Source organism: Manacus vitellinus, unplaced genomic scaffold (genome assembly GCF_001715985.3).
Source record: "Manacus vitellinus isolate BGI_N305 unplaced genomic scaffold, ASM171598v3 scaffold_7_pilon, whole genome shotgun sequence".
Lineage (NCBI taxonomy): Eukaryota > Metazoa > Chordata > Aves > Passeriformes > Pipridae > Manacus > Manacus vitellinus.
The window spans coordinates 24,879,245-24,905,907 of NW_021940813.1; the positions used below are offsets into that span (position 1 = coordinate 24,879,245).

General features: G+C 38.4%; 1 protein-coding gene across 3 annotated transcripts in view; it reads right to left on the minus strand.

The window, feature by feature from the left end:
- Positions 1 to 1,545: 1,545 nt before the first annotated feature.
- The window catches only part of NCK2 (NCK adaptor protein 2), a 71,062-nt gene continuing 45,944 nt past the window's right edge, over positions 1,546 to 26,663 (minus strand). For 2 of the 3 annotated variants that reach the window (XM_018084282.2, XM_018084283.2), the window contains 2 exons: positions 13,493 to 14,214; positions 1,546 to 4,158 (listed from right to left, as the gene is read on the minus strand). In XM_018084282.2, coding sequence (XP_017939771.1) covers positions 3,964 to 4,158; positions 13,493 to 14,214 — 917 coding nt within the window. In that variant the 3' untranslated portion in view covers positions 1,546 to 3,963. The remainder of the gene's footprint in view (positions 4,159 to 13,492; positions 14,215 to 26,663) is intronic. The other variant, XM_008922152.3, reaches the window with a different exon arrangement.

Here is a 26,663-nt window from a genome sequence, read left to right on the forward strand (position 1 = left end):
GAAAACAGAACTTGTTAGATTCAGATTGTCAAGACTGCACAAGTTTAATTTACCTCTAAAGCACAGAATTAAATTAGTTTTAAGACCAAGAAGAAACGAATGCCCTTACAATTATTTAGTAGCTTTTGCTAAGTAAATTGCCAGACCTAATTCAAAAGAACTGTGATCCATTTTCTAGTTTTTGATTCATAATTTAGGCAAAAATCTGACTCATTTTTACAGGTGAAATTGTATGATGGCATTTTAAAAGTACTCCAACTTTGTGTTATAACAAAAGGTATCATTCTAAGTGTGGAAGATCTCTATTTCCTCATAGTGAAACCATTAAACCAGACCAAACTGTATAGTACCAGAAAAGCTACAATAAAAGCTTGGAAAAACAGTTATAAACTTTAAGGATTTAATATAAATTTATGAGACAAAAATATCCGAATAGAGAACACTAAGCAGAATCACTCGAGTGTGGGACTTTACAGTTCATTCATGTAGTCCCCATTCCTGTTAAATACCCAACTGAAATCTTTATTGCCTTTTTCCTCTCCCCAAAAGCAAAGACTAAGCAAATCCTTTGCTTTTATGACACACTAGATCCATGTGAGTTTGCCTGGCATGCTCTCAGTTCACTCTTAGATTAATCCTTTACTAATTTGTCCCCATCTAATATGTGATACCAAAAGGGGTGATACCACAAACAGTCAAGATAACTTCAAGTGGGAACTTGTCAACAAGCTCCCAGACCTAAAATCAAAAACATGGATCTCAAATTCCTGACACTGCATGGAAAATACAGTAATTACTATGGATTCAGACAACTTACTTATATTCCTCTATAGTCACAAACAAGGCAACAAAACACTAACAGCTGCACAGGAATAATACTTAGAGGTACAACTTATAGACCTGTACAAACCAGGTATGATGGGAAAAGCCAGACTGAACACCATAAAGAAAAATCAACACTTCTACTCCATTAGAAATTATTTGAGCTTTTAATGAATACTGCAGGCGAAGAAACTCAGGTCACCATGACTCCACTCATTAAAAAAAACCACCCCTCCCCCAAGCTTTGACAAAGAGGCTATAAATAGTTAAAAAATAAGGGTGAGGTTTTGTCAAACAATTGAAAGGTACATATAAAATAGGAAAATAAAAATAAAACCCATGTCTACTGCCCCTTTATTGAGCAGTTAGTACTGAAGATTGTTAATGCTCGGGCCAAATGCAACAAAAGATGCCAAAAGGGCAGCAAAAAGCAGCAAAACTTGCATGAATATATCTCAGTTAGTAAAGACAAGAACAACTGAAGAACTATTAATGAGCCTGTTGAATGGAAACCATGTTGATTAAATATAGCATGGGTAAAACCCAGGTGAGACTTATTTAAAAGAAAAGTATTATTTGAGCTAGTAATTTACAGCACTTTGTCATAAATTAACTAACAGCTTCCAAAAAAGAAAAAAACCAAAACTTTAACAATTCACACCTTAAGACACAGAAGCTGTTTACAGAGGATGAGGTAACAAATCCAAACAAAATTTAACAAAGCATTAAAATATAAAGCATATAATTAAACCTTCATTTATATGTATTTAATTTAGTTCTAAGCTATTAAGACTAGAAAGGAGTTAGGAACTAAGAGAGCTTGTAAAAAGGGACTATAGAAAAAGGTGAAAAAAATTGCAAGAGGAATACATAGGCTGGACAGGAAACTAGGGAATATTTCAGAAAAGAAATGAACAAGGGGCATGAAAGAGTAATTAGCATAATCAGTTTACTGAAAAGGTAAACCATTCCCATATATACTTTTTCCAAATACTACAAAGAGACAATGAGACTGAAAAGCATTTCACCAAAACCTGAAAATGCTTATACAACATATAGTTGACTTTCTTAATGTCATTGCCATACCTGGTACATGCTCAGATTCACCTAATTAAAAACTAGGTATTAGAAGGCAAAACCCTACATTCTCTGCAGAATTCACTCATGAAGTTTAAGAAGCAGCCCATTGTGGAGTCCCTCTGTAGGCAGATTGTAAACAACTGGTACTTCTCATCAACTTCCTAAGGAAAACTTCTATCTTCTTAGAAGACAGTCACAGATAGGTGCTCTTCAGGATAATGCATGATCATTTTGGATTGCTCTGAATCACTGCTTTCCTTCATTAAGCTTTACCAAGCACAAGTATCACTGCCCAAATTTTAGTTAATGCACATACAGAAAAATACAGCTTTTAATTCAAATACAGTTGTCAATTCAGAAAATCTTACAGAAATAAGATTTCAAGAGTGGTGGGAAAATAGTAGATGCGTAGAACTTCAAAAATTGTACTTGCCTCTTGGATCTGAGCAAGACTGCAATTCATTCACAGAAGTACAGTGCAGTCTCCTGGCAGTGTCATGATTAACCCCCAAGCAAGTCAGACAGTGCTGGTGTCTGCTTATCCTGCACTGGAGTTATGCACAGAGGTAGTTGTACTACTACTGGCTGAAATACAGAATAGGTAAGGAATGTGTTTTAATAGCAAAAAGGTACCAGAAAACAGGTCCATCTTGCAGTTTTCATTAAAGCTATCAATGGACTTAATTATCACAGAAACTAGAAAGACAGAGCCCATTAGATACTGCCTCTTATCAAAACTGTCCTCTGCAGTCACAGACGTTTCCTTTTTAGGCCACACAAATTCTAAGACAAACAAATTCATTATTCACTCTATTTCACGTTGACAAAGTAACACCAGGACTACCACCCAAGGATAAATCCAGTACTCCATCATGACGTAATATCTTTTTTATTACAATATCCAAAAAACTGAGTATGCAAGATTTTGAGATCTCATGATCCCTTCTTCAATCTCAGGAATGTGCCATCTAAAGACTGTATATTTAAACCATAAAGGACTTTAAATGTAAAGAAAAGAGAAAAATGCATTTTCTTCATAAACATTCTGTGTGTCTCTTCCTACCAACCACATCATCCTCTGTAAAACCCGAAGATTTCTTTCTGTAAAGCAAATATATATATAGTGTTGGTAGCCCGCCCCATCCTGTCCCAAGATCAGTTTTTATTAATCTTCTGTATTAGTGTCAACAATCAGCTACAGATACATATTACTTTGAGAATTAAATACATAATCGTTTAATTCAAACAAGCAGAAGGGCAAGAGGAAAAAGCATTATGTGGATGGCACATTTGGTTGTAGATTACCAAAACATTCAGCCTTTACGATTCATTTATTCTTTCTCTAGTAATCAACTTTCAAATAAAATTTCTCTTTGTTGCAATTACAGACCAAAATACACTAGATAGTTTTCTTTTACTACAATCTTACCATAGTAGTTTAAGAAGTACTATTACAAAATGCTTTTAATTAGTGTACTCTTCACAAAGAGTCAGAGAGGCAATGTAATAGCAGAGTACAGTGTAAAGAGTGCTTCTAGGAACTAGGAATTTTTGTAATATCCTACCCGGTAAGCGATATAGCTACAGAACTCACAGCCACAACTGTTATGTCTACTCTCTCTCATTTAAGCAGCTGCGGCTTCAGTGCATTCAAACTGTGCCCGATGTCTCTGAACGGAGAGTTCTGCCTGTGTGAGCAAATCTGAACAGATTAACACTGGTTTGAATTGAAAACACCCCTCCTTGATCTGAGCTAACTATGTAAACGTACACAAGAGAGGGGAGTTTTGAACTCAGCCGGGAAGGTGAGTGCTCACCACGGCCACCCAAGGGAAACTCTCAACCTGAAGAGAGGTGGTCGGAGATTAACAGAACTGGAACACAAAAAGAGGCAAACAAACAAAAAAAGAAAAGGACAAACAGCAACTGACAGAGCAAACACTTTAGAAAGAGCCTATTCCTTAAGCCTGCTTCAGATATTGCTCTGTTCTATAAAAGTGAATTTAGGACCTAAGGCTTGTAAGTTATAAGAGGCCCAGGTGGCCAAGTCCATCTTCAACGTCACTGAAGTGCTTTCACAAGATATAGCTTTTCCCCGTGTTCACTGGTGAAGATGGGAGCCTTTTTGTAGTGTTCCACCAACTCATCCATAGTATTAAAGCGTCGCTGCCCAATACAATAGACATTGTCCACGAGCTGCACCTTGAAATGTTTGTTCTTCCCCGACGCCTTTAGAGATACTGAGAAGTCACTGGGCTGTTGAGAAGAATTCAAAAAGAAAAAAAAATAATTACATAAACGTGAACAAAATGTAGGCGTAATTTTGTGGTTTCAAGAACAAACTGTGTCATACAGTTGACGGTAATTTGTTAGTCTTTGTTCCACAGCTCAGTGCTTTAGCTATTTAAGAAACCCAATAGCCTATTATTCAATAAATAATTGCCATTGTTATTAATGTGCACAGTTAAGTCAGTTAAGTGAAAGCTCCCCAGATGCAGTCTGAAGTTGCCAATTACATGACTAAATTGCAAATATTATCTTAATTACTCAATCTAAAAGCATGAGAATGTCAAAGAGAAGGGAAAAACTTTTATCATGTATGCCTTCCTTGCTAGAGTGCCCTGGAGAATGCAATTACTGCAATATTGCTTGGGTGAGATGAAGAAAATTCCCTGTATCACTTTTTTTAAAGCCGTGACCACTAGAGGGCTGTTCTTGCTTTGCATTGCAAAAGACAAAAACACATTCACCTCTTATCTTCATTAACACATGCATGGGGAATCATTTCTTCCACTGAGTACACCTTCTTTGCAAAAAAGATAAAGCTATAGAATAAAAACACAGTACAAATCTCACCATTACACCACCCCCCACAAAAGAGAAAATTTAAGCACTAATTAAGTTATTCAGAACCGAACAATTTCTCATGATAAATCTCTTCATCTTGGCAATCAGTTGCTTTAACAAAGAGAGCACTGTCATCCAAACAGCCAAGATGAGGCCATTCAACTCTCTGTTTCACATGCCACCACAGGATGGTAGAAAGGACACACTGTCCCTAGCTTCTAGTTGAACTCCATCTCCAGCCATCAACCACTGCTGGCTAGTTACAGAGATAGTGTAGAAGCCTGGGCAATAAGGATTTAACATGTTGCTGTGCCTCAAATACTGATGACCATTCAAGCAGGCAAGCTAGAAAAGAATGTGGCTGGAAAATGGGGATGTATAGAGGTAGGGCAGCACATTTCTGTGGCCAACTTCCCCATTTTAGTCCATGGAGACTGCACGATACAGAACAGTCCAGGTGCAGGAATGGGTCAAGGAGTAGGCAAGTCCAGCAGAGGGGGATCAAGACCACCAAAAGACGCTCAAAGCCCCCCCCTTCCTCCCTCGACCCATTTCCAGAAAGGTCCAGAAGAACAGACTACACATGCTAACATGTTTATATGAAGAGTAAGAAACCTAATTCCAGGGTGGGGAAAACTTATTTAGAATAAGGCACTCCCACAAAGCCTTGGTGATGCACCCCCAGGATCCTGGACACCCTGTCGGCTGGATTGATGCTGGACCCAGGACTAGTGATCTCCTTTCTTTTCCTATCTGATCTCCCTTTCTCTTTATATCTTTTATTATTTCTTTTCCTATTAGAAGGCAGGGGCAAAACATATATGAATTTTTATGCCGAGTCTGTAGCTTGCTAATAAAACTTCATGAGGTTTTTTTGGATCCTTCTGGGTTTTGCCATTCCTTTTTTGATGACAGTCATCTACGAATCTTGGGCTGCCCCTTCCCCATAGGAGTGGGATGTGACAGATGGGAGAATGGGTTTGTCCTGTGATAGGTGGATGGAGGCAGGTGTCATCAGCCACCAGGAAAACATAAAAAGCACACACTAGAGTTTGTAGCAAGCATTTAATGGAGATAAGTACTGCCTGATGTGACTGTGGAGGTACTGCTGCAGGGTCTCAGTCCACTGAAGGCATAACTTCAGGCACGTGCCAAGCTTCAGACACAACCTGCTGCCACACTGCTGCTCCAGCTGGGCCAGCACTGCAAACCTGAACTTGTCCATGCTAAACAAAACCCACAAGGGACCATCTGGCATCGCCTTAGGAAACACCCCGAGCACAGCTGTGGCACTGCAGAGGACAAAGCAGGGGACTCAGGAGCCCTCGCACATTACTGCTGTCACCAGACTTTGGCTCACAAAACCAAAGCCATCGAGTCCTCTACGCTGCATTTGCAGGGGTCAGATACACACTGAGTACACACCCAAACAAGCTGTAGGACAGCATTTTCTCAGGCATGCTGTCCTTGATTCTGCAATAATGTGTGTCTGCCCTACACATCTCTCATGTTCTGCCTTATCCAAAAATCTCATCCCTTGTATCTCCCCCCTTACCTGTTTTAGTTCTAATGCTTTCTCTGCCTTCCCTCTGATTCCATGTGACCTGCTCACAGCAAACAAAGCTCCTGTGTGCCTGTTGATCTGGCTCTGGTCCAACTCCCCAGACTCGCACCTTGGCTTTGTTCAGCAGCTCTTCCCCTCTTATACTGCTCAAGGCAGCAGCAAGCTCCTCATATCTTTGGACTAACCCTCTTCTACATTCCAGATCAACAAGCATCACTTCTTTAAAAAAATTTTATGTAACACCTGTAGGAAAATTACTTCTTCCACCTATAACCCAGTGTCACCAGGCCTCGACTGGGTCAGTGTAGGTTCTGTCAGGAAGGCTTCCTCTGGCATTGAGCAGCTACTGGTTCAAAATAGACAGAACACTCTCCATGTCTGCCAAGAGGAGAGGACTGGGGAGGGTGGGGGAAAGTGATGGAAAGAAATGTGCATAAGAACATTTGGGATTTCCAATGCTCCACCCAAGATATGTTTTATGCCCTGTCATCCATCCCTAAGTCCAAGTTTGAAAACTGCTATTTTAAGCCAGCTATCTCTGATATTAAACTCCTACCTCAGGAGCATCACAAACAAGCCTGCACAGAGCTCACACCAAGACTGGCCTATTTTCAGCACCTACCCCACTGGATTAAAGTTAACCCAGCTGTACCAACACTGTGCTGTGGTTAAGGCCTCAAATACAGTGTGGACAAACCCTCCAGCGGCCATAACCACATAAGCCTAGGACCTGATCCAGTGGGCACCTCCATAGCCCCAGGCAGAAGCCATTAAACAGTAACAAAGCACAGGCCTGCACAAATGAAGTTCTGCAGAAGGTCTGGGACTCTGGGCTCACAGAAAAGAAATTTAGGGCATGGGCTCCAGGCAGCATGCTGATCACTGTGCTCTGAACACAGGCTGCCAGGCAGGTCTGTAGGGTCTCTCCAAGGACAGCACTGAGGGTGGCACTTACAGCAGACTAGTTGTTTAGGATTCAAAAAACAAGAACAACTCTTGCTGACTAAGTTCTGCTGATTCCACGGGTGATGTCTACGCCAAACAAAAACGAGTAACCAAAAGGTCCTCATTTAAAACAGAAGAATTTACAAATGGGAAGTTCATAATCTGAATGAAACATTTTTTTGTTGCTTTAGGAACAGGGAAAGAAGTTATGACAAAAGTTTAAAAATAAGTGAAATAGTCACTTTGCACTCAGCAAGGTTTCAATGTTTTCTGACAAACCAATTGTTTTCAGCACGTCAAAGTTATGAGCTTCCAAAGCTCCTTTTATCTGTTAAGGATCATTATCTTTAGATCTTTAGAAAGGATGTGCTAATGACACACAGAGGAATAGCTCTTGGACCTCTGATCTACTGTCCTACAACCCAGGTACTGGCCAGACTTAGATCTTTACAAAGTGATCTACACAATACACTAAATACTATTCCTGCCATTTTAATTATAACTTTAATGAATGAACATTCACTTGAACTATTGCCTACTCTCCCCAGCCCTGGAGCTGCTAATTAGATTGATACATAAATAGAAGACATTATCATGACTTATTTTCTGTAGAATATGTTACAAAGTTTATTCTTTTCATGATCTGATTTAATTAAAAAAAATCTTTAAAAAGCGGAAGGGCTGATCTAACTCTTTTGAGAGTCAGCATCCGGTGCAAGGAGATGGAAGAGCTTGAACAGCTGTTGCAAAAATCCTGAAACCCTTTACTGGTCTCAGAGTAGTAACTTCTACAGGATTGAAGTATGAACAGCAAAAGCAATTGGACTTGTATCTGTTTTTATTTTGGTTCCTTCCCACCCTAACAAACACAAAAAATTATTAAAAAGACAATTAAAAAAATCTCTAAATAAACTATTGCTCTTAACATTGCCAATTCAAACTATGCTGGTTTGATGCAGTTTAAATTGGTTCCCTGCTGACCTCCTTGGATTTACTTCAAGTCTGTTTATTTCATTTTCTGTTTAAGCTATTTTGTTTCAACTGCTGGCCAGTTTTTCTTCCTTTTTCATCTTAAATTAATTGCTACATTTGGATGTTTGCATACTAACTTTTCCAGGAATAAAAGACATACACTAAATAAAGGCACATCAGAAGTAATCATTAATCCCTGAAATCTATAGAAGAGCTGACGATTCTGCAACAGATTTACAGAGCATAGCTTTGTGACAGGGAACCTGTGAATATTTCTGCACCATCATAAATGGAAAGACCTAAACCTGAAGTTAAATCAATTCCTAAAAGAGAAAATTAAAGATTAGCTGTAACACACCTGCAGCCCTGCAGTCCAGGTGCAGTACTATTTTGAATTGTTTCCAATTCCTTTATTTTAACTCTCGCCTATAACTAAGATGACCATAAGCTAGCTGGTGCCTACAGCATGTGGAAAACAACAGGTAGGAAGATGTTCCTTTAATTTTATTTCTTTGGTCAGGAACTTCATTATCTGTTAAAAAAATCCCCCCAAAACCCAACTGAAAAGTCTATCATGAAAACAAGTTAGAAAGCAATGTAAGAGCGAGAACAAGTTAAACAGGAGAGTTCCCTCTTTACAATCTCTATTTGAGATTTAAACAATAATTTTGTCATAAATGGCAAGGTTGTGACAAATAGCTCCCCCTGAAAGCCTTTTACTGATTCTATACCTTATTTCAAATTTTTTCTTTCAGTCCAGTTCCATTTGGCAATGCCCTTTCTCCAAGAAAGATATTCTCATGCACTTATTCCTCAAACTACTCTAGACCCTTTGAGCTCACATCTGTGAGCTCGCATCTCTGAGCCTGCCCTGGGGCTCCACAACTCTTACCACTTCCACACCCAGGTTTTTCCTCACTTCTCCTCCTCAGTCACCCAGACAAAAAACCCAAGTCACAGCCCAAAGATCTAAGGTCAGTCTGGAAAGAGCCATCTGGATCTGGGAGGGTTAATTCCTTTTTCTACCCCTTTTACCTCATTTGGACATAACCAAATACTCTTCTCCCCCCTATGTAATGTTTGCCATGTTCTGAAATCATTCTTACACAGGTCAGAAACATGAATTGGTTCCATCGATCTTCAAATATAGCTCTAATAAGATTTCCGTTCTTCCATTTAAAATAAACCACTAGGATATTTCCTTATGCTGGTTTTCAAAAAAAACCACAACTTTCTCCTCGTGTCCACTGCACTCATCAATCACTGCATGTCACAGAACACGACCAATTTTCGGTTTTTAAACAGTTGTCACATTTCACTGCTTCTGTCCAACAGTTGCAGGATTAAAACCGCAGGAAAATATGAGACCATGAATGCTACAGAATTAGCACCTCAGAAGAACATACAAACTCTCAACCTATGCCTCTTCCCTCTATTATCACTATTGCTGGAAAAAGAACACAGGAGTTAAATATGATCTCAAAGAACTGACACAAATCCAGTCACACCCATGATCCTCAGTATCCTCTTAATACACCAACAATTGTCAGTGCCATCTTAAAACTATACCCTGAAACTCCATTTAGGAGGGGGTACTATTATTTGATAGCTGTGATGCTACCAGTAGAAGGTAGCCATTACTTCCTAATGAATAATTGCTCCTGAAATCATCAAAAAATTTGCATAGATCATTCGTGCTAATAAACAGAACTACTCTGAGAAAAATAACACCTTCTCTGCTTCCTGAGAAGACCTAATAGGACTACGAAGCACTGGTGTTTGTCTAATCACTAGTTTTGCACCCACCCACAGCAGAGGGCAAGGGGCCCACAAGTTCTGACAGAAGCTCCCTTTGAAGCCTAAGGGTGTCTGCAGCAAAGGCTCTGCTCAGAAGCTAGAGCTGACATACTACTGCTTCCTGTTAGCTACAGCACTAGCAAGCATACTTGTTTCCCAGGGTGAATCTGAACAAAACAATCCTCTTCTACCCAAATTTGCTTCTCTACTTAGTGAAATCTGAGATCTTCAAAGCATGATGATCACCTACCCAGCCCAGGCCACCAGTGTCAGCCAAGACCTGTTTGCCTTGTGTTAGGAACTACACAGAGAAAACAAAAATCTGACCGCTGAAGAGCCTGCAATTCAAAACGGGTAAGAAGGTGCTGTACAGAGACTGCATAGGTTAAATCTACATTTTTTGTCGAGGAGTGCTACTTAAACAAGACTATAAATTTCATCAACCTAGCAGCCTGCAAAGAAAGAACAAATCAAGCAGTATTTCTAACTAGGCATGTGCCAGTTCTTTTAGATCTCCAAAACTAAGGTGACATTACCTAGGTGTAACAGATGCAAAAATGTTATCAGTAGGTAACTGTCCCTGTTACATAAACCATGGGCTTAAATGGTTCAAGCAAGTTTATGGTTCTAATAATAGTATTTCGTAATTAATGAAGATTATCAGGCTCCTAGCTAACTTACAGAGTTCATCTCAGGATATTCTCCACCACGGCAGCATCCCTCAGATGTAAGTGTAACTGAAGAGAATATTTTTGGCTAAAGGAATCTAGCTGTGAGACAAACATCTGGTAAGTTAAACCTAGAGAAACATTGTAAGATCTTGCAACTACTAACACTTAAAATGGAAAAACATGACAGTCTCATCAAGAGAATACAGAATAATACAAACCTTCCTCTATACAAGAAGAGCTTTTCATAACTCAATAATAAGAGCAAAACTCAAAAAAATCCAAGGAAAACTTTTATACAGATGAATTTTTGTAACTATGGTGATGGAAGGCTATAGAAAACCCTAAAAGAGGTCAAAAATCAGACACAGAATTAACAGAATGATTCACAGTTTTATCTATGGGCTTGCATCCACAGCTTTAATATGTGGGTTCACAACACAGTGTAATGGGAAGTGCTGTCTGGTGGAAAGAGCAAACCGGAGAGCTGACAACTTGGCTCTATTCAGTCTGGTCTCTCTAATCAAGGTCTTTTGTTTGGATTGTGCAGACACTCCTGGTGACTTTAAGCCACAGCATGAACACCCTCCGTAGTCATGCATGTGAAACACAGCAACTTTCAGGAATTTATGGGTTATTACTAAACTCTTCCTTCATTCCATACATAATAAGCTTGAAATAGATTTTTTATGATCTTTTTCTCAATGCTATCAAGTATGCCCATTCACTTATATCATTCCTGGCACTTCAGGGAAAAAAGTAGCAATCCCCAATGTTTTATAATTCTCATACATAAACAAACTACATGATGGTATGACACATAAAGATTACAGCAGACAAAAGTTTGAGATGCAGTAAATTATTCCTTCAAACCTAATAAAAACTAAAACTCTCAAATAGTACTAAGACAAAGGGGGCATTTACATGCATAACTACAGTTTTCTCATTGCTAAAACAACCCCCAAATACAGGATTTGCAAGACCTGATCAAGAGTAGAAAAATCAGGAAAAAAGGTAAGTTCCCCAATTCGGCATGGTTTTTTTTTTTTTCTGTGGGTGTGCAAAAAACTTGCTGTAATATGAATAGAGTAAATTTTCTGGGATTCCAGTAAGTGTGAGATACGGGAAACAGTTTGAAGACCACATTCTGAATTAATCTTTTTGCATTCCACAAGCAATGATCTCTCCAGCAACAATGCAGGTAGCAAATTTGAAACTGCTTTGAATACAAGCATTCAGCGTCATGACATCATATTAAACTAAAAGGTTATTGTGTTCTAGCATTTAGTGTTATGACGTCATATTAAACTAAAAGGTGTTTTTTCAAGGAAATTCATTTACTCCAGAGATAAGAGGTAGACTCCTAAGAGCAAAACAAACCAAGCCATGGTGGTCACTGTTTTTTAAGTAATGTATTTCAAACTGTTCTTCTGGTACTTTCCCAAAAGGCAGAAGAAAGTTGATAGCTACAGTCTCAAGGTAAATCACAATGCAGCATCCAGATCTGAAAGTGAGTTTCTACCTGCTGGACAGACACACCAAGAATACACAGCATCCAGTATTCTGCCTGCCCCTATCAGATAGGATGCTGCCTTGGAGAGACAGCTGAACCACTGTAATTTAATGACTACCATAATCCTCCAATGACTTTCTACATTTTAGAAGACCGTATGTCCCAAATCAGTCTTTTCTTCTGTTGACTAAACAGCCTCTGTAAGTCAGTCATGATTTCTAAATTCCTATTTTTCTTCCTGTCCTCCTCTGGCCTATTTTTATTTAATAATTATTTTTCTTCCTGTTCTGCTGTGGTTTATTTGCATTTGCCTTTATTTAGTGATTACAATTAAGCAGAAATAGGAATTCAATGACACAGAGTTTCAAAGAAAGGGTAGCTTGATAGCTATCATGTCTTCTGCAGAACAAATTTGTCAAGGAGAGATGCCTGGAATTTAAGCAGGCAATACTGTAGTCAGATAAAAATATCTGAGATTGTTACAGAATTGTACTTTGTCAATTTTGTCAATTATACATATGATGTAAGATTAAAATCTGTCATCTTTTCAAAATCACAGTCAAGGGATAATTAAATTTTGAGTGCTTTAACTGTGAATTCTCTGGCCTCAGCACACATTGAAGTCCTTTCAGATGAATTATAAATTTGAACTTTCAGAATTACAGTGAACCATAATCAGTATTAGTTATATCCCTCTGATGCCATCACGGCTCAATTTACAAGGCATATGAGTTGCTGACTTGACCCTCCCTGTTGTATATCATAATCTTACCTAGATACAATAATAACTTTACCTTATTAAAACCTAAGTGATCTAAGTAGATCAGAAATACATTAAAATGGGACTTCAACCAATAAAGAATCTATGTAGTTATTCAATTAAAAGAACAAAATGGACCAATCCAAAGACTATTTGAAATTAGCTTTAAGATCAAATTAATGACCAAATTTTCTATTGGTTAGAATTATTTTATCTTGTAGCACTGTAAATTTGAGGATTGCATGAGAAACACAAGAAAAGTCAATTGGAAACTTGAAAATTTACTTGCTTGTCCAGTAATTAAAAAAAACCCTGGATAATACAGACCACAGCTGCGAAATTTCAGTGTAAATGCCACTGCACTTCACTAACAGACTGATTCTCACAAGCAGTAAGTGTATTGGTTGGTAGCTCTGAAGACTTGTTTGCTTCTTTAAGGGTGAAAAGACAGGGGATCTATTCACTGCCATGCTGGTACCCCACGCATGGGGGATTACAAACCTGCTGGGCTGAGCACCACTTACCGAAGATTCACTGTCTCTAACAAGGAAATCTCCTTCCACTCCCCTTTCGTTCAGGGCACATTCTGCTTGGTGTCGGGTAACGTTCCCGTAATACCATTCTCTTCCAGCAAACCGTCCTGTAGAAGATGGTCCCGTGTAGCTTATCTGAGGTGGATGAGAAGTGTTAATGGTAGGACCATCACTAATGATTACTACATAGTTTTTAGGAACAAGACCAATTTGCCCTCTGGAATTTTTACATTTCCACCATTCTGGGTCATTTTCAGGCTTTTCAATGACTTCCATCGTTTCCCCTTTTTCAAAGTTGAGCTCTTCTTCTGTGACGGAGCTGAATGGATACAGTGTCTGAACAATGTGGAGTACTTTGGTGCCCTGGCCGTTACTCATGGAAGCGCCTTTCCTTAGGCTGAGAAAGCTGGGTGAATCTGCAGTTGCCTCCTCAACCTCCTCTACCACATAGTTCGAAGGAAACCAGCCGATCTGTCCGTTGTAGCTACCTCTCCACCAGCCGTCGCTGCACTTCTCCATGACAATCACTCGTGATCCTTTAACAAGGGACAGTTCATCCTCCCTCTCTGCAACATAGGCAAATTTCACGTAGGCTGGAATGTTAAGATCATAAATCCGGTCGGCGCTGCTGCCGTTGGATGGGTATTCCGCGTCTGTGCTGGGAGTGGGTGAGGCATCTCTCGCACTTGTCTTTCTCTTGGTTTTTCCCAAGCCTGTAAACGACAGAAATGTAAAGTGGTCACTTGGAATGCTTGTCCCCAGACTGCAAACACTGGATTTGGTGACATGCTGCTCCATCACTTCAACAACACTGCTAAATGGAGATCGCTTCTGTAACACTATGTAGTCAGGAAATAGCAACACCTCTAAGAGATTCTCATTAACATCCAGCTGATGCACCATTAGGTAAGGAGTAATTTGTGTTACAATGACTTCTATTCTCTTCTCAGAAGTAACAGAGTTTAAACACACTTAAACACACTGGTTTCTTCCCCACGAGAAAAGCTAGTCACTGAGACGTCCAGCCAAATGACCATACCCTTTAATTTTAGAGATGACTTTAATTTGGTTCAAACAACAAGTGAAAGAAAATCTATGAAAATTAGCAAGCACAGAAATAAAAACAAAAGTTTGTCTGCAGATTATGTTTTGCTCTCTTTGTTCTTCAGGCAGTCCCCTAGCAGGCACAGCTGCATCTCCTTTCAACTGCAAGCCCCCCTCTGAAATCCACACCTCTTTCATCTACGTTTCGTCATGTACTATAACAGCGTAAACCTGATGGTGAGGAAGACAATTTGCATATGTTTCCCTATAATCTGTAAATTCTGATGTACTGTCACAGCTTTATGGTGTGAAATACAAAGCACAGAAGTAGCAACATTAAACACGCGATTTTCTTTTCTTAATTAGAGGAACCATGCTAATGACTGTTCAAATATGGAAGAAAAACTGCACAACACAGTGTATTTTCAATCTTTTGCAGCAAGGACTGCTTTAGCCCATATATAAACAAAACAATAAAGGGAACAAGCAGCCTTCTCCTGTAAAATTTGCTTATAAAAGTTCTGAAAACAAAAGTCTCAGTATAGCACAAACCAAGCAACACCCAAAATGTCACACATGGGGCAGAAAGCAAAACCAATACTGAAATAGGAGCATTTGTACTTTTCTCCATGGTCCTAGAGCCCAGCTGGCAGGTGAGATACTTAGTTGAGACACAAGAGCGCACACACCAATTATGGAAGATTGAATGGAAGGAAAATAAAAAAAAGGTACTTTGGTTTTGTTTCTTCAAATCATCTGAAATAAGGAGATTCATGGTATTTCATTTTTAACAATTCAGTACTATTAAATCTCGCCACTCCACTGCCAAAATGTGTGTTTTAATATATATGGATATATATGTACTTGCATATACTATGAGCATCTTCAGCAAAGCTGTTTATTCAACACAAAACTTCTTTGCTTATTTCACAGGCTTATCTGTACAGCACAGACAAACAGTACACACACAACCATGCAGAGATCGTTGACCAGAAGGGTTAAATACATTAATTAATACAGTCTTATGGTCTCAGAAGATGGCAGAAAATTCTGATCATCCTAAAGTGTTTCCTGACCTGCCCCAGCAGCTCCTTGCTTCCTGCTGGAGCCTGCTACATCCTAATGTCATTCTAACTACATCATTTCAGCCGAGAGCCGGCAGCTGCACTTTCAGGCAAAATGAGGGAAAGCAGCTTATTGTACTAGGGGAGACAATCACAGGAAAAGAGTGTCCAAGCGAGCACTAATCGGAAGCTGGTTGGGCTCTGATCTCTGCCAAGACTGGAAATTTTTATCAGTTTAGAGATCATTTTAACCAAAAGACAAGAATGTATCAGAACTAATGAGCATTAAATTACAGTGATATAAACAAACACAACTTAAGGGTTGTTCTGTCAAGAAAGGGGGGAAATTACTTGTTGTAACTTCATGGAAAACAAGCTGCTATATTTCAATAAATTCACTCTACATAAAGCCCTCCACTGAGACTGAACCTTGCAGATTAAAAGCTAAGGCTTTTATATGCTCTCTAATGAATATATGCAGCACCACTTCTTGGAATCACAGCAGAAGAACTAATAAAACATAAAACCCCCAGTAGATGATGAAGTAGCTGGCCAGGAGAAAACTAGCTGAAAATCAGAGCACAGAGATAACTGTGAGAGATGGGGATGCAGTGTGATAAGAGAATGCCATAAACTGAATTATCTGGAGAAAAAAAAGTTGATAAACAGGTGAAAAAACCAAGTTTCTAAAAAAACCCTCTGGAGTCTGATAAAGGTGTCTAAACATTTATCAAAAGGTTATAATTCAAGCACTTTCTTTCACTTGAAGTTTCATAAATTTCATCTTTTTTCACAAACCTTCCAATTGTGCATGTGACATTTCAAATGTTCCTTCCTATCCTCCCTGTTCAACACAAATCATTACAACTTTAGGAACACAGAAATTAGAAACTTCACTATGGGTTTTTTTACCAATAAAGGCAGCTGGAGCTCTTCATTTTAAGCTTAACATTTCATGTGAACAAACTTTTTAAGGCTGACAGCATGGTAATGATTAACCTTTTGCAACAGCAGCGAGCACTAAAGAGTATGTTTCCACTTGGTTTGACCAAAGTAACTACCTATGCAGAAACTTAGCTGCAGTCAAGCACAGTGAAAGGCATGTTAATTATCTAACAATCATTTTTTCTGTGAGGTTACAATACTCATAACTGCGTCTATGACTGAAGAGGAAACAAGTTGTTCCATGAGCAGAATGAAGGAAATCTGTTCCTGTTTTTCTCCTTATACCTCCTGCCGCACTATTCCTCCTCTGCCTCCTCCATCTCCTGCAGGATTTAAAATAAGCCCCCCTACCATATGACTGCCTTCACATCTCCAGGTCTTTCTCATATCTCCAGTTCCTTACTGCCATCTCCAAACTGCCCTCAAAGCATAATTCACCTCCCCTGGTGCTGCCCTCCTCCCTACCTTTGCTGGGCTGGCCAGCCAAGCACAATGCCTGGCACACTGTTGCCTTTCAGTCCTGCCTGGACTGAGTAAAGATCTGGGATTGTTCTGGCTTCTCCTCCAGTGAGGGAAACCAGCAGTGTGCCTCCCAGGCACAGAGTTGGAGAAAACTAGTTAGTTTATCTCTGCCAGTCTGTCAAGTTTGCCTAAAATTGGCTGAGTTATCAAGGGTGGACAGATGGACGGACGATGACAGCTGACTGTGACAGCATGACTAGTGTAAGCTTCATTTCCTTAGGAAACAAGTCTAAAAATATAATTTAATAGGAGAGTTGGTCACAGCTAAGCAAGAATAAAGTTCGGATTATCATAAACTTTGTATATGCATTTATGACAAAACTCACAACTCCATTAAAAAACAAAAGTACAGTCTACATGAGTCAGCTCTAAAAAGAGTAAACACCATCATTACTCACTACGAACAGAAACGTTCACTTACTACTATTTGCAAGGGTATCCCTATTCTTATGTCCGAATGGAACGAAATCCAACTACAGAATTTCATGGAAAACAAAACATTCAAGCACTTTGGGAGTCATATTCAGAAAATTCAAATATATTTGCGATTGCAGTCATAATTTTGGCATTTTTTATTATCTTTGTTCTAATGAAAACTTACCTACTAGTGAAATACAACTGTATTTTTCCCATTCTGACTCATTGGTTACAGTTCACCTGAAGCCATAATCCTTTGTAACACAAATAGTTGTCAAGAAGGAGAAACCTAAAGCAAGAGATCAGCTTTGAAGTGAAGGGAAAAGGGTGGGAGCAAAAAAAGTATTGCAAAGCAGCAGAAAGCCTGTTTTATGTTACTGCAATTCATAGGAAGTAACACTGTTCACAGTCTACAAGTAATCTACAATAAACTAGTTCATTTTCACTCTTGGCAAACATGTCGACAAGTGATATAAACATGTTTAATTTTTAGGCTGATAAATTGCTGAGATAAAGAAAGAATCAACTAGTTAGCATCATTTCCAGAGAAGGGATCCACTCTGAACCCTCCTTTTCTCTGCACTGAAAGAAATCCTCTGGCCCCAAGTTTAGTCCTAGGGAATTCAGAAACATGCCAGTTGCATCACTGTGTTCCCGCTTCCTTTCCTAGCTCAGTGGTGGCTCTAAAGAATAGCTTATTTTTTGAGCAGCAGGCTGAAGACCAGTTTCCTATGAATTTGCTTCCTGTCTCTTAAGTTTCCATTGTGCAAGGCCCAGCTTAGCACCCTTTCGTTACCATCTTGTCCCTGCAATGGCCTTCCCATTGTACCCATAAGGTCCTCCAGCTCCCACCTCTCCCAGTGCCCTCTCCCCACAGTGCTTCCAGCCTTCCCATCTCGTGCTCCTTAGACTTCTCTCGAAACGTCTTGAGCACCCCCAAACCTCAAAGTGGTGGAATTTCCTTCTGGTTGCTCTTCTTTGGCCTGATGCTGAGGTAGTGCTACTTCCCCTACCCCCGCCTGTGCCTCCTGCCATGCTGGTCACACTCCTGACTCAAAGCTTGGCCACCTGTCAGACAGCACAGGTGTCGTGACTGCTCAGACTTCTCCTGATAAAAATAAAAGGTTTTCCCTCTCTCTCCTGCTTCCAGTGAAGGTACCGAAACAAGGCTGCATAGCTATGATCTTTATGAAAATTTGTTCATAGGACAAACAAATCTAGTTATCTTTAAAACATTATGTTAATACATACTTTAAGAAATACATACATAACACTTGTATAGAGGGATTTTTTTGCCACTAGTACAAATTTCGATTCCATTTGCTAACTATGGTCTAATATTCTATACTATCTTTAGTTGAAAAAGCCTATTTACAAAAGATAAAATTTCCTTATTTTAGGAAGGCTCATTTGATGAGTCTTTCCATGTTCCTGTGAAGTGGTGTCCTTGCCTGAAACTGGTAAGTGACTATATTTTGTATTTTAACTGCTCTTGCTCATCCCCAGAAGAGACTCACTGATGTGGTTGTATAATAAATTTCTGCAGCCTTATCAGTATTCAAAGTTATTTTTTTTAAGTTCTGATTAAGAATAACATAAACTAAACATGAAGGTGTTTGCAGTCAAATTGTCTAGCAACCTCTTCCCAAGACTGCTCTCTAAATTTGTAACATCTTGTATGTAGCTAAACTTTAAACAGACTAAATACAGCTGCATTTCTTTCCAAAGGGATTTTAATTCGATCTGATACTTTAGATTACAGAAGGTGAGAGAATGGAAAAGTCAGTATACAAAAAAGATCATGCAATACCAGAAGCCAAATTCTGAAAAATAGTTGGTAAGTGAAACTAGTGTCATCTGAATTCTCCCAATCTATCTTTTCTAAAACCTTCTCTGAATTTAAGAGCAAATATTTTCAGCAGCTTACCTACGCATCAAATTCACAGAGGGGAAAAAAAAAGCCCTTTCAGAAAAATGTTGCAATATAAACAAACTGTATTCCTTTGAGAAATCATAAATGCAACACTGAATTTCCAGAGCAGAATTCCGCACTTCAGAATTCAATGAAAAAGGCCATACCACTAAATATGATAGATACAACTCCCTAAGAAGCTTCCAACAAATTCTTATTCAAATATTAGGAGCAATTAAGGAAGGACATCTTCCTCCAAAAGAGACCTTTGAACTATAAAATCTACAGCAAAAGCAACAACAAAAGTGTCTCAAAACAGCTGAGTTCTTGGAAACTACTTCCTCTTTAAGGGACTAGAGTTCTATAAAATGGTGTCCAAATATCCTCTATCAGTGTTGGAGATGTCAGTTTAAAGACTAAATAAGCAGCTGGAAATGTGAGAATGAATGCTGCTGAATAAAGCTGTTAGCTCTCTCCATAGCAATTAGAAAATGAACTTTTTGTACATTTTCATCTCTTACTATATTTACATCTCTTAATAGATTCTTTTTCATAACAAGTCAGAACTGATTTTTGTATCATGTATTCAACCTTTTATGTTTGAAATTAGTTTTCCATCAGCTATTGTACATTATTACAAAGCTATAAATTGTCAAAAAATTAACTTGAGCAAGGTAAGGGTCATCAAATAGATATCTTGAATTAATAGTGCATCAAATACTGACAGGTACTTTCTTTCGTAGTCTATTTAGAAAAACAACAAGCTTTTACTCAATTAAAAACGAAATTACACTTTATCAGTTAGTCAAAACACAGGATCTGATACTAGAGTTGAAAAGGACACATGTACAGCCAAACTCAAATGTGTGTAAAAAGTGGTGTATTTAATTTTTACCTCTCTAAACTGAATTCTGTAGATGTTTTATTTTTTTTTAATTCTCCAGAAACTGACAGGTGATGTTCTGCCCATTTGGAATGGTGGGCAGGGTTAGCCAAGATCCCTGCCTTCCTGCCAGCCCCCAAGTTGCCCACACCAGCTATGCCCTCCCCAAACAGACTTGCTCTGTATTTAGGTTAGTACCCAAAAACCAATCCAGGACGTACAGTTTTATGATAAGCTGACTAACTGGCATGATTTTAGTGAGTCGAATGCAATGCCAGGCTGATTTTGGTGGGTCAGCAGGACCACCGTGGTGCCCCTGGGCCTGGACCACAGTGCTGGGGTTGTTCTTTCAAGGGGCAGAGCACCTCCCTCCTTCCATGGGTAACGCCCTCACCCAACTTCCCTGTTCATACTCAAAGGCAACGCCTTTCAGCATGATGCTCAACTTCAGCACTCAAGTTCACAGCTATCAGCTATCAAACTAACATATAAAAACAAAGGTATTGAAAAGAGGAGGAAAAAGGGAGAAAATTCTGGGAGATGGTTCCTTCAGCTTCTGCCTTAAATCTTATCCATCCTGCCACAACCCTCACACAGTCTGTCAAAGCATGGGTTTTAAACAGAACATGAATGAGTATTTGAAAATCTATTTCTGGAAAAAGAAGAATTTAAAAAAGGAACTTTCATTGGCAATATCAATTACCCAGTAATTGAATTGTTTTATATTACTGGTCATTCTTCTCTGAATTAAAAAACAAAACAAGAAACCAAAAACAACAAAAAACCCCACAACCCTCCCACCCAAATCGACAGTTACCTGGAAATTTTTTTATAGAAATTTTACTGCATTTCAATACATGTACCCTCCCTCTAGAGTAAAATTCTTTTAGCTATACAATTTGCTTTATGGTTAAAAAAAACCCCCAAAAATCATAGAAGTCACCATGAAGAGCATGAGCACAGTGTATTTTTTAATGGAAATATTTTCATTTTAATCAGTTTTTTAAAATAATAGGTTTTGTTCTTTAAAAATAACCCTATCAAAATTTAAATTGACACAAAGCACTCCAGAGTGCTGATAAATTTAACATTATTATAATCTATTAAAACAACAACTTCCATTACACAGCCAAAACATCGAAGTAAAACAAGTCTGAGGCTGATGAATTTAAGGAAGTCAAACAAACAAGTTAGGAGAACTCCCAGTATAAATACCTAGAGCAAGAGTGTGTTCAAATACTAAATAATACTTGCAATAGCTGAAGGAGCTAGAAAAAATATTTTTACCATAATTTCTGCTAAGCTCAGAGATGTATATAAAAATTAATAAATTTCAGCTGAAATGTGAACATGTTTTAGTTCCTCCAAATATAAACCCAAATTTTACAGAACAGCTCTCCTAGTTCTAACAATCTTCAAAGACAAAGCAAGCAGAAATTCTCATTCAATTTACTAATCAAGTGTTTTCTGTAAGATGCAGTAGAAACAAGCAAGTTTCTCAAAACTCATTTTTATTTAGAGATAGCATTTATTCAACATTTTAACCAATTTTTATTTAAGATACTTAATATTATTATTTTTCTTGTGCATTCTAATAAAATTATAATTCCATCTGACTTCATACAGATACAATTAAAAACAATGATCCTTTTTTGTTTACCAAATAAGTTATTCATCTCTGAATAGTAAGGCTCTGAATTGCATTGCATATTAATGCATACAGTTCTTAAGTATGCAAAGTATACAGTGTCTTTTTCATAGCGAACTAAAAATTGTATTAAGAAAGAAGCAATTAACTTTTCAGGAAAATTCTTCAGAAAAAAACCCCACCATAATGCAATGTAAATTAAGTCATTTATCCACCCAGTAAAGAGATAAACACATAACCTCCTGACAGATGGAATGTCCAGATCAAACATGCATTTAGCTTTGTGTTATTTATTTTTATTTTTATAATTTTAAATTAACTTGGGTTTGCTTCTTTATTACTAAGGAATTTAGCAGACTAAAGTTTCTTCTGTTACACAGAAAGAAAAACCAAACCTTTCTGCACATTTTCAGACTGCACCCCCCCACTCCTTTTTCTCCCCCTCCACCTACACGTCCAGTTTCCAAGCAAATGTTCAAAAGCCAAGATCCATATGGGATAGTCAGTGTTTTAGAAGCAACATATCCATCAACAGCATTCTTTAAAGGACAGTGTTATAAATTTCAGAAATCTTCAGCTGCATTTGTGATACAGAAACGAAGCCTTAGAGATTTATTAATGACTTTTTGTATCTTCTTTGAGAAGCTCAATATCAAAACCAGCCACACTAGAACAAATTAAAAAAAAGTGGAAACTCTTCTCTAAATGTCAAAGTAAAATTCTGACATTTCAACAACCAGGCTGCTTTATCACTGTTTTTCCAATACAGGAAAAAGTAGTGTCAAAATTTTCCATGCATCAAACACTATTTGGTATGGAGGCTTCCATAAGAAATCAACTCAACAACCATATCAACTACTGCATTAATTCTTGCATTTTACACTGTGTTAAATATGCCTATCTGTAATTAGGAAAGGTACATTCATATGCCAACTCTGATGTGAGTTTCTCTGATATGAGTTTCCTGTACCCAGAGCATTTTATAGCAAAAGGTTAAAATGAAAGATGTAATAGAGGAATATACGTGGATGGAGACAAACACACGATCTGAAGGTTTTCATAAACTGCCTCATGTATTTTTTTACCCCAGCGGCAAAATGAAGAAGTAGTCCTACTAGACAAATTTAAATGGTCTTGGGATTTGAGTCCTCTCTGGAGTAGAAACAATGCTGTCTTAGTCTCACATAGAGGGCATATAAAATGAATGGGGTTTCTGAAGACTTACAGTTCCAATTTCGATCTACACATTTAAAATGAAGCAGAAGTCTCTACTTTCAAACACAGATAAAGATATTTCTACCTACTTTATATTTCCACCTCACTTATAAATGATGCACTCTTGATTTTGTAGAATGTCCTGATAAGAGAAAATAACTAGAACTACCTTAAACCTAAGGCAGACCCATAACTCTAAGAACAGATTTATAAGGTATGGGGAGAAGGCACAGTAGCCCTGTAGGACTTCCCAATGTTTTCTGTTCCCTTGATGTAGAGAAGGAAAGCTACACCGTTTTGCCTCTTCTTCACGAACACCAACAGAATATTGATAAAGAAATCCCTGATATGTGTGAGGTGCTCCAGTCTACCTCAATACATACTCCTGTCCCTCAGTGAGTACCTCATAGCTTATGTGCCCTCACCTCCTCCAGTGTCTGATGGAAAGATGATTCACCTTTAGCTATCTCACATTTATTTGAGTTAAAAGAGGTGCACAGGGCAGCTCAGGATACAAATCCGACTTCCTAACATGAACCCACTCAATTAAGAAAAAATAAAATACAGCAAGTACAAAGTAGCCTACCCTGAATGCAAGATGATGACCTTCCAATTTAAAGACTCTTCCAAATAACTGAGATGGAATCATTCCATTTTAGACAAATGTGACTATAGTACTAACTTAGTCTTTTCAGTTCTTGTTTGCTCAAATTTGCTCTCAATTCTGTACATGAAAATCAAAGACTTAATAGATGTTACAAATAGAGATTGAAGTTCAGATCATCGAGCCCAAACCTGAACAGATACACTACAAAGCAGCAATTATAACTGCTTATCATCTCAACTCAAAGAAATGCATTAGAAGAAAATGATGCAAATATTGAATAAAGGGCAGTATCTCAGCATCAAAAGCTCAAGGTAATCCTTCCTGAATATATCATGGTTGTCTACTCTTTGAGGTTACTGCATTTTATTCCAGTTGGTCCATACCAACACCAAGCATGATGTAAAGCCTTAGTAATTCTACCATAAGGCCAGAATGCTTACGTTATACTATCTTAATGTTTTCAAACATTAAATTCCATATTACAATAAAAGAAAATCCAAGGTGTTTATTACATTGTTTTCTTTATAAATCTCAGACCTCCTTAGAAGCCTGTCATAGATACTACAATTTTATTCAAAGCTCCTTTTAGGAAAGGGAAAACAAAGTAAATACAACTCTTTCTTTACTAACTTATTCTCTAAATTTCAAGGTACATAACTTCATTAATTAAGGGCTCTCAGGTTATTTGAAATTATATAGACAAACCCGGACCTCTCCACCTCTAAAGGGGAAGTAATGGAGAAATGGCTCACTTAACAGAACAGCCTGTCTCCTCTGAGGTTTAGTCCTTGCAGTCAAAACACAAAACCCCACAACTCACACACAAACCAAAACAATTTCTTCTGTAGATTAAAACTCAATAATTAATGAGCACATACTAGAGTAATAAATTTATCTCCTGTTCTGGAGAACAATTTCCTGAATGCACAATTACAAAAATATCTTACAGGTTAGTAAATTGGTAGAGCCCATGTACAAGAAGAATGACATTTTCACTACATCAAAATACATTTTCCCTTTCTTTTTTCTTTCACTTCCCATTTTCTTTCATTTACAAAGTCCCAAAGACTGCTAAACAGGTGTGATGGCAATGATTGCATACAGTTTAGATGGTTTACAGCCTGAGTCCTAAATCAATTTTCTAGTGCAAAATACAGCTACAAATAGTAATCTATTAGAAAGAGCACTCCTAAATGTCAACCTGGCTAACCTGACCAGCCATTCCTATTAAGAGCAGTGTCTGTCCAAATGCATTTGCTGAGACCACAAAAACGAACTGTCAGTAAACAATCATGATGACCACTGAAGTGACTCTCAAAGAAAGCCATCTCTGCAGGAACCCTCCCCTTCCCCTTCAAAAACAACAGAGGTGGGTATTCTCTCTCACACAGCAACTTTATGTTTGATGTCTGCATGCATTGCACACATCTCAATTCTTGCTTTATGGACACACTCCACAAAACATTTTTGAGACTCAGAAATGGAAGGAAACCTTCCCTTGCACATTCTGAGACAAAGCCCAACTTTTTTGGTGTGAATGCTAATTTAGAAATTTTGTTTGCATGATATGAAGACACAACCCAGAATAGCTACCTAGTGTTAAGGTCTTCAAAAAAACCCCAGAAACAGAAAGCAATGGAACCCAAGTGAAACACAGAGAAAAAGAAGCAAATTAATACTTGAAAAGACCCTGAAGGATTAAAATTAAGACAGCCCAAGGCCTCAAAAAGAGAGATACAATGATACTGAAAGAATTGCTTGGGGTTGAATATTGAAGGAAATAGCCACATCTGAAGGAGAAGAATTCCCCAATGATTCTAAATGGTAGAAAGTGCAGACACTGTCACTTCCATATGGAAAAATCATTTGTCCTTTGAGTCACTGGTATCCCTTGGAAAATGGTGTCCGCAAGAGTACAAGACACTGGCTATTGATTTTTGCCCGCTACCTTAGCTTGGTCTTTAGAAGGGCGACCCAGCTATACACACCAAACAAAATATACACAGTACCTCAAAATCAGCTACTGTCAGCTACATGTTTCTTCTCTCTGCTACCACCTTCGTGTGCTAGGACGTGAAGGCAAAGGGGAGGACAGTACCCAGAGCACACAAGTACATGTACCCCCATAAATGCATGCTTATGGGAAGAGTCCAACCCAGGCAGCTGGGTGTAATGCAGTGACCCACACTGCAGCCCCAGTTCTGCTGCCTCAGCGATCTTCAGTCCTCCCAGGAACCTGAGGGAAAGGGCGACAGAAGGGAACATAATGCAAGGAATCCAGTACAAGACACCACTTGAGAATAAAAGCACTCTATTATCACTGGCTCAGAAGAAGAGACATAATTAGCAGATTGCTTAAAGGATTTTATTCTATGGAAAAAATTAAACATCAAAAGAGTTGAGGGTTCAGACACTAACTTTTAATGCTAAGAGAGTAAAAAGCTCTGCCTCCATGGCTGGAAGAGAGCATAGGAAGAGCTACTGGCAATGGGGTGACTTCTTTTAATAGGGAACTGTGAAACTATCTTCGGAGTTAATTTTTGGGGTTGCTCTAAGGCTAAACAATTATAGGCTGAAACATAACTGGCTCAGAGAGGGGAAAAGCAGGGTCCTCCAAGGTGACAGTTGAGAGAAATAATACCAAAGACATCAGTACACACTGAGTTAGGATGATCCTTTTATCTTTTCACACATAATTATGACTAAAATAAAGGCTCATTCTTCAATCTGTAAATGTCAGTGTACCTCCATGCACACACACACTGCATGGAGGGGGGGAGAAAAGTACCTACTACATAAGACTTCTAATACAATACAAAGAAGATCTTTATTCTCTCAACATAGACTAAAACTAGGAAGATTTCTTTATGCCTTCAGCCTTGCAACATTTTACTGCGACCCTCAC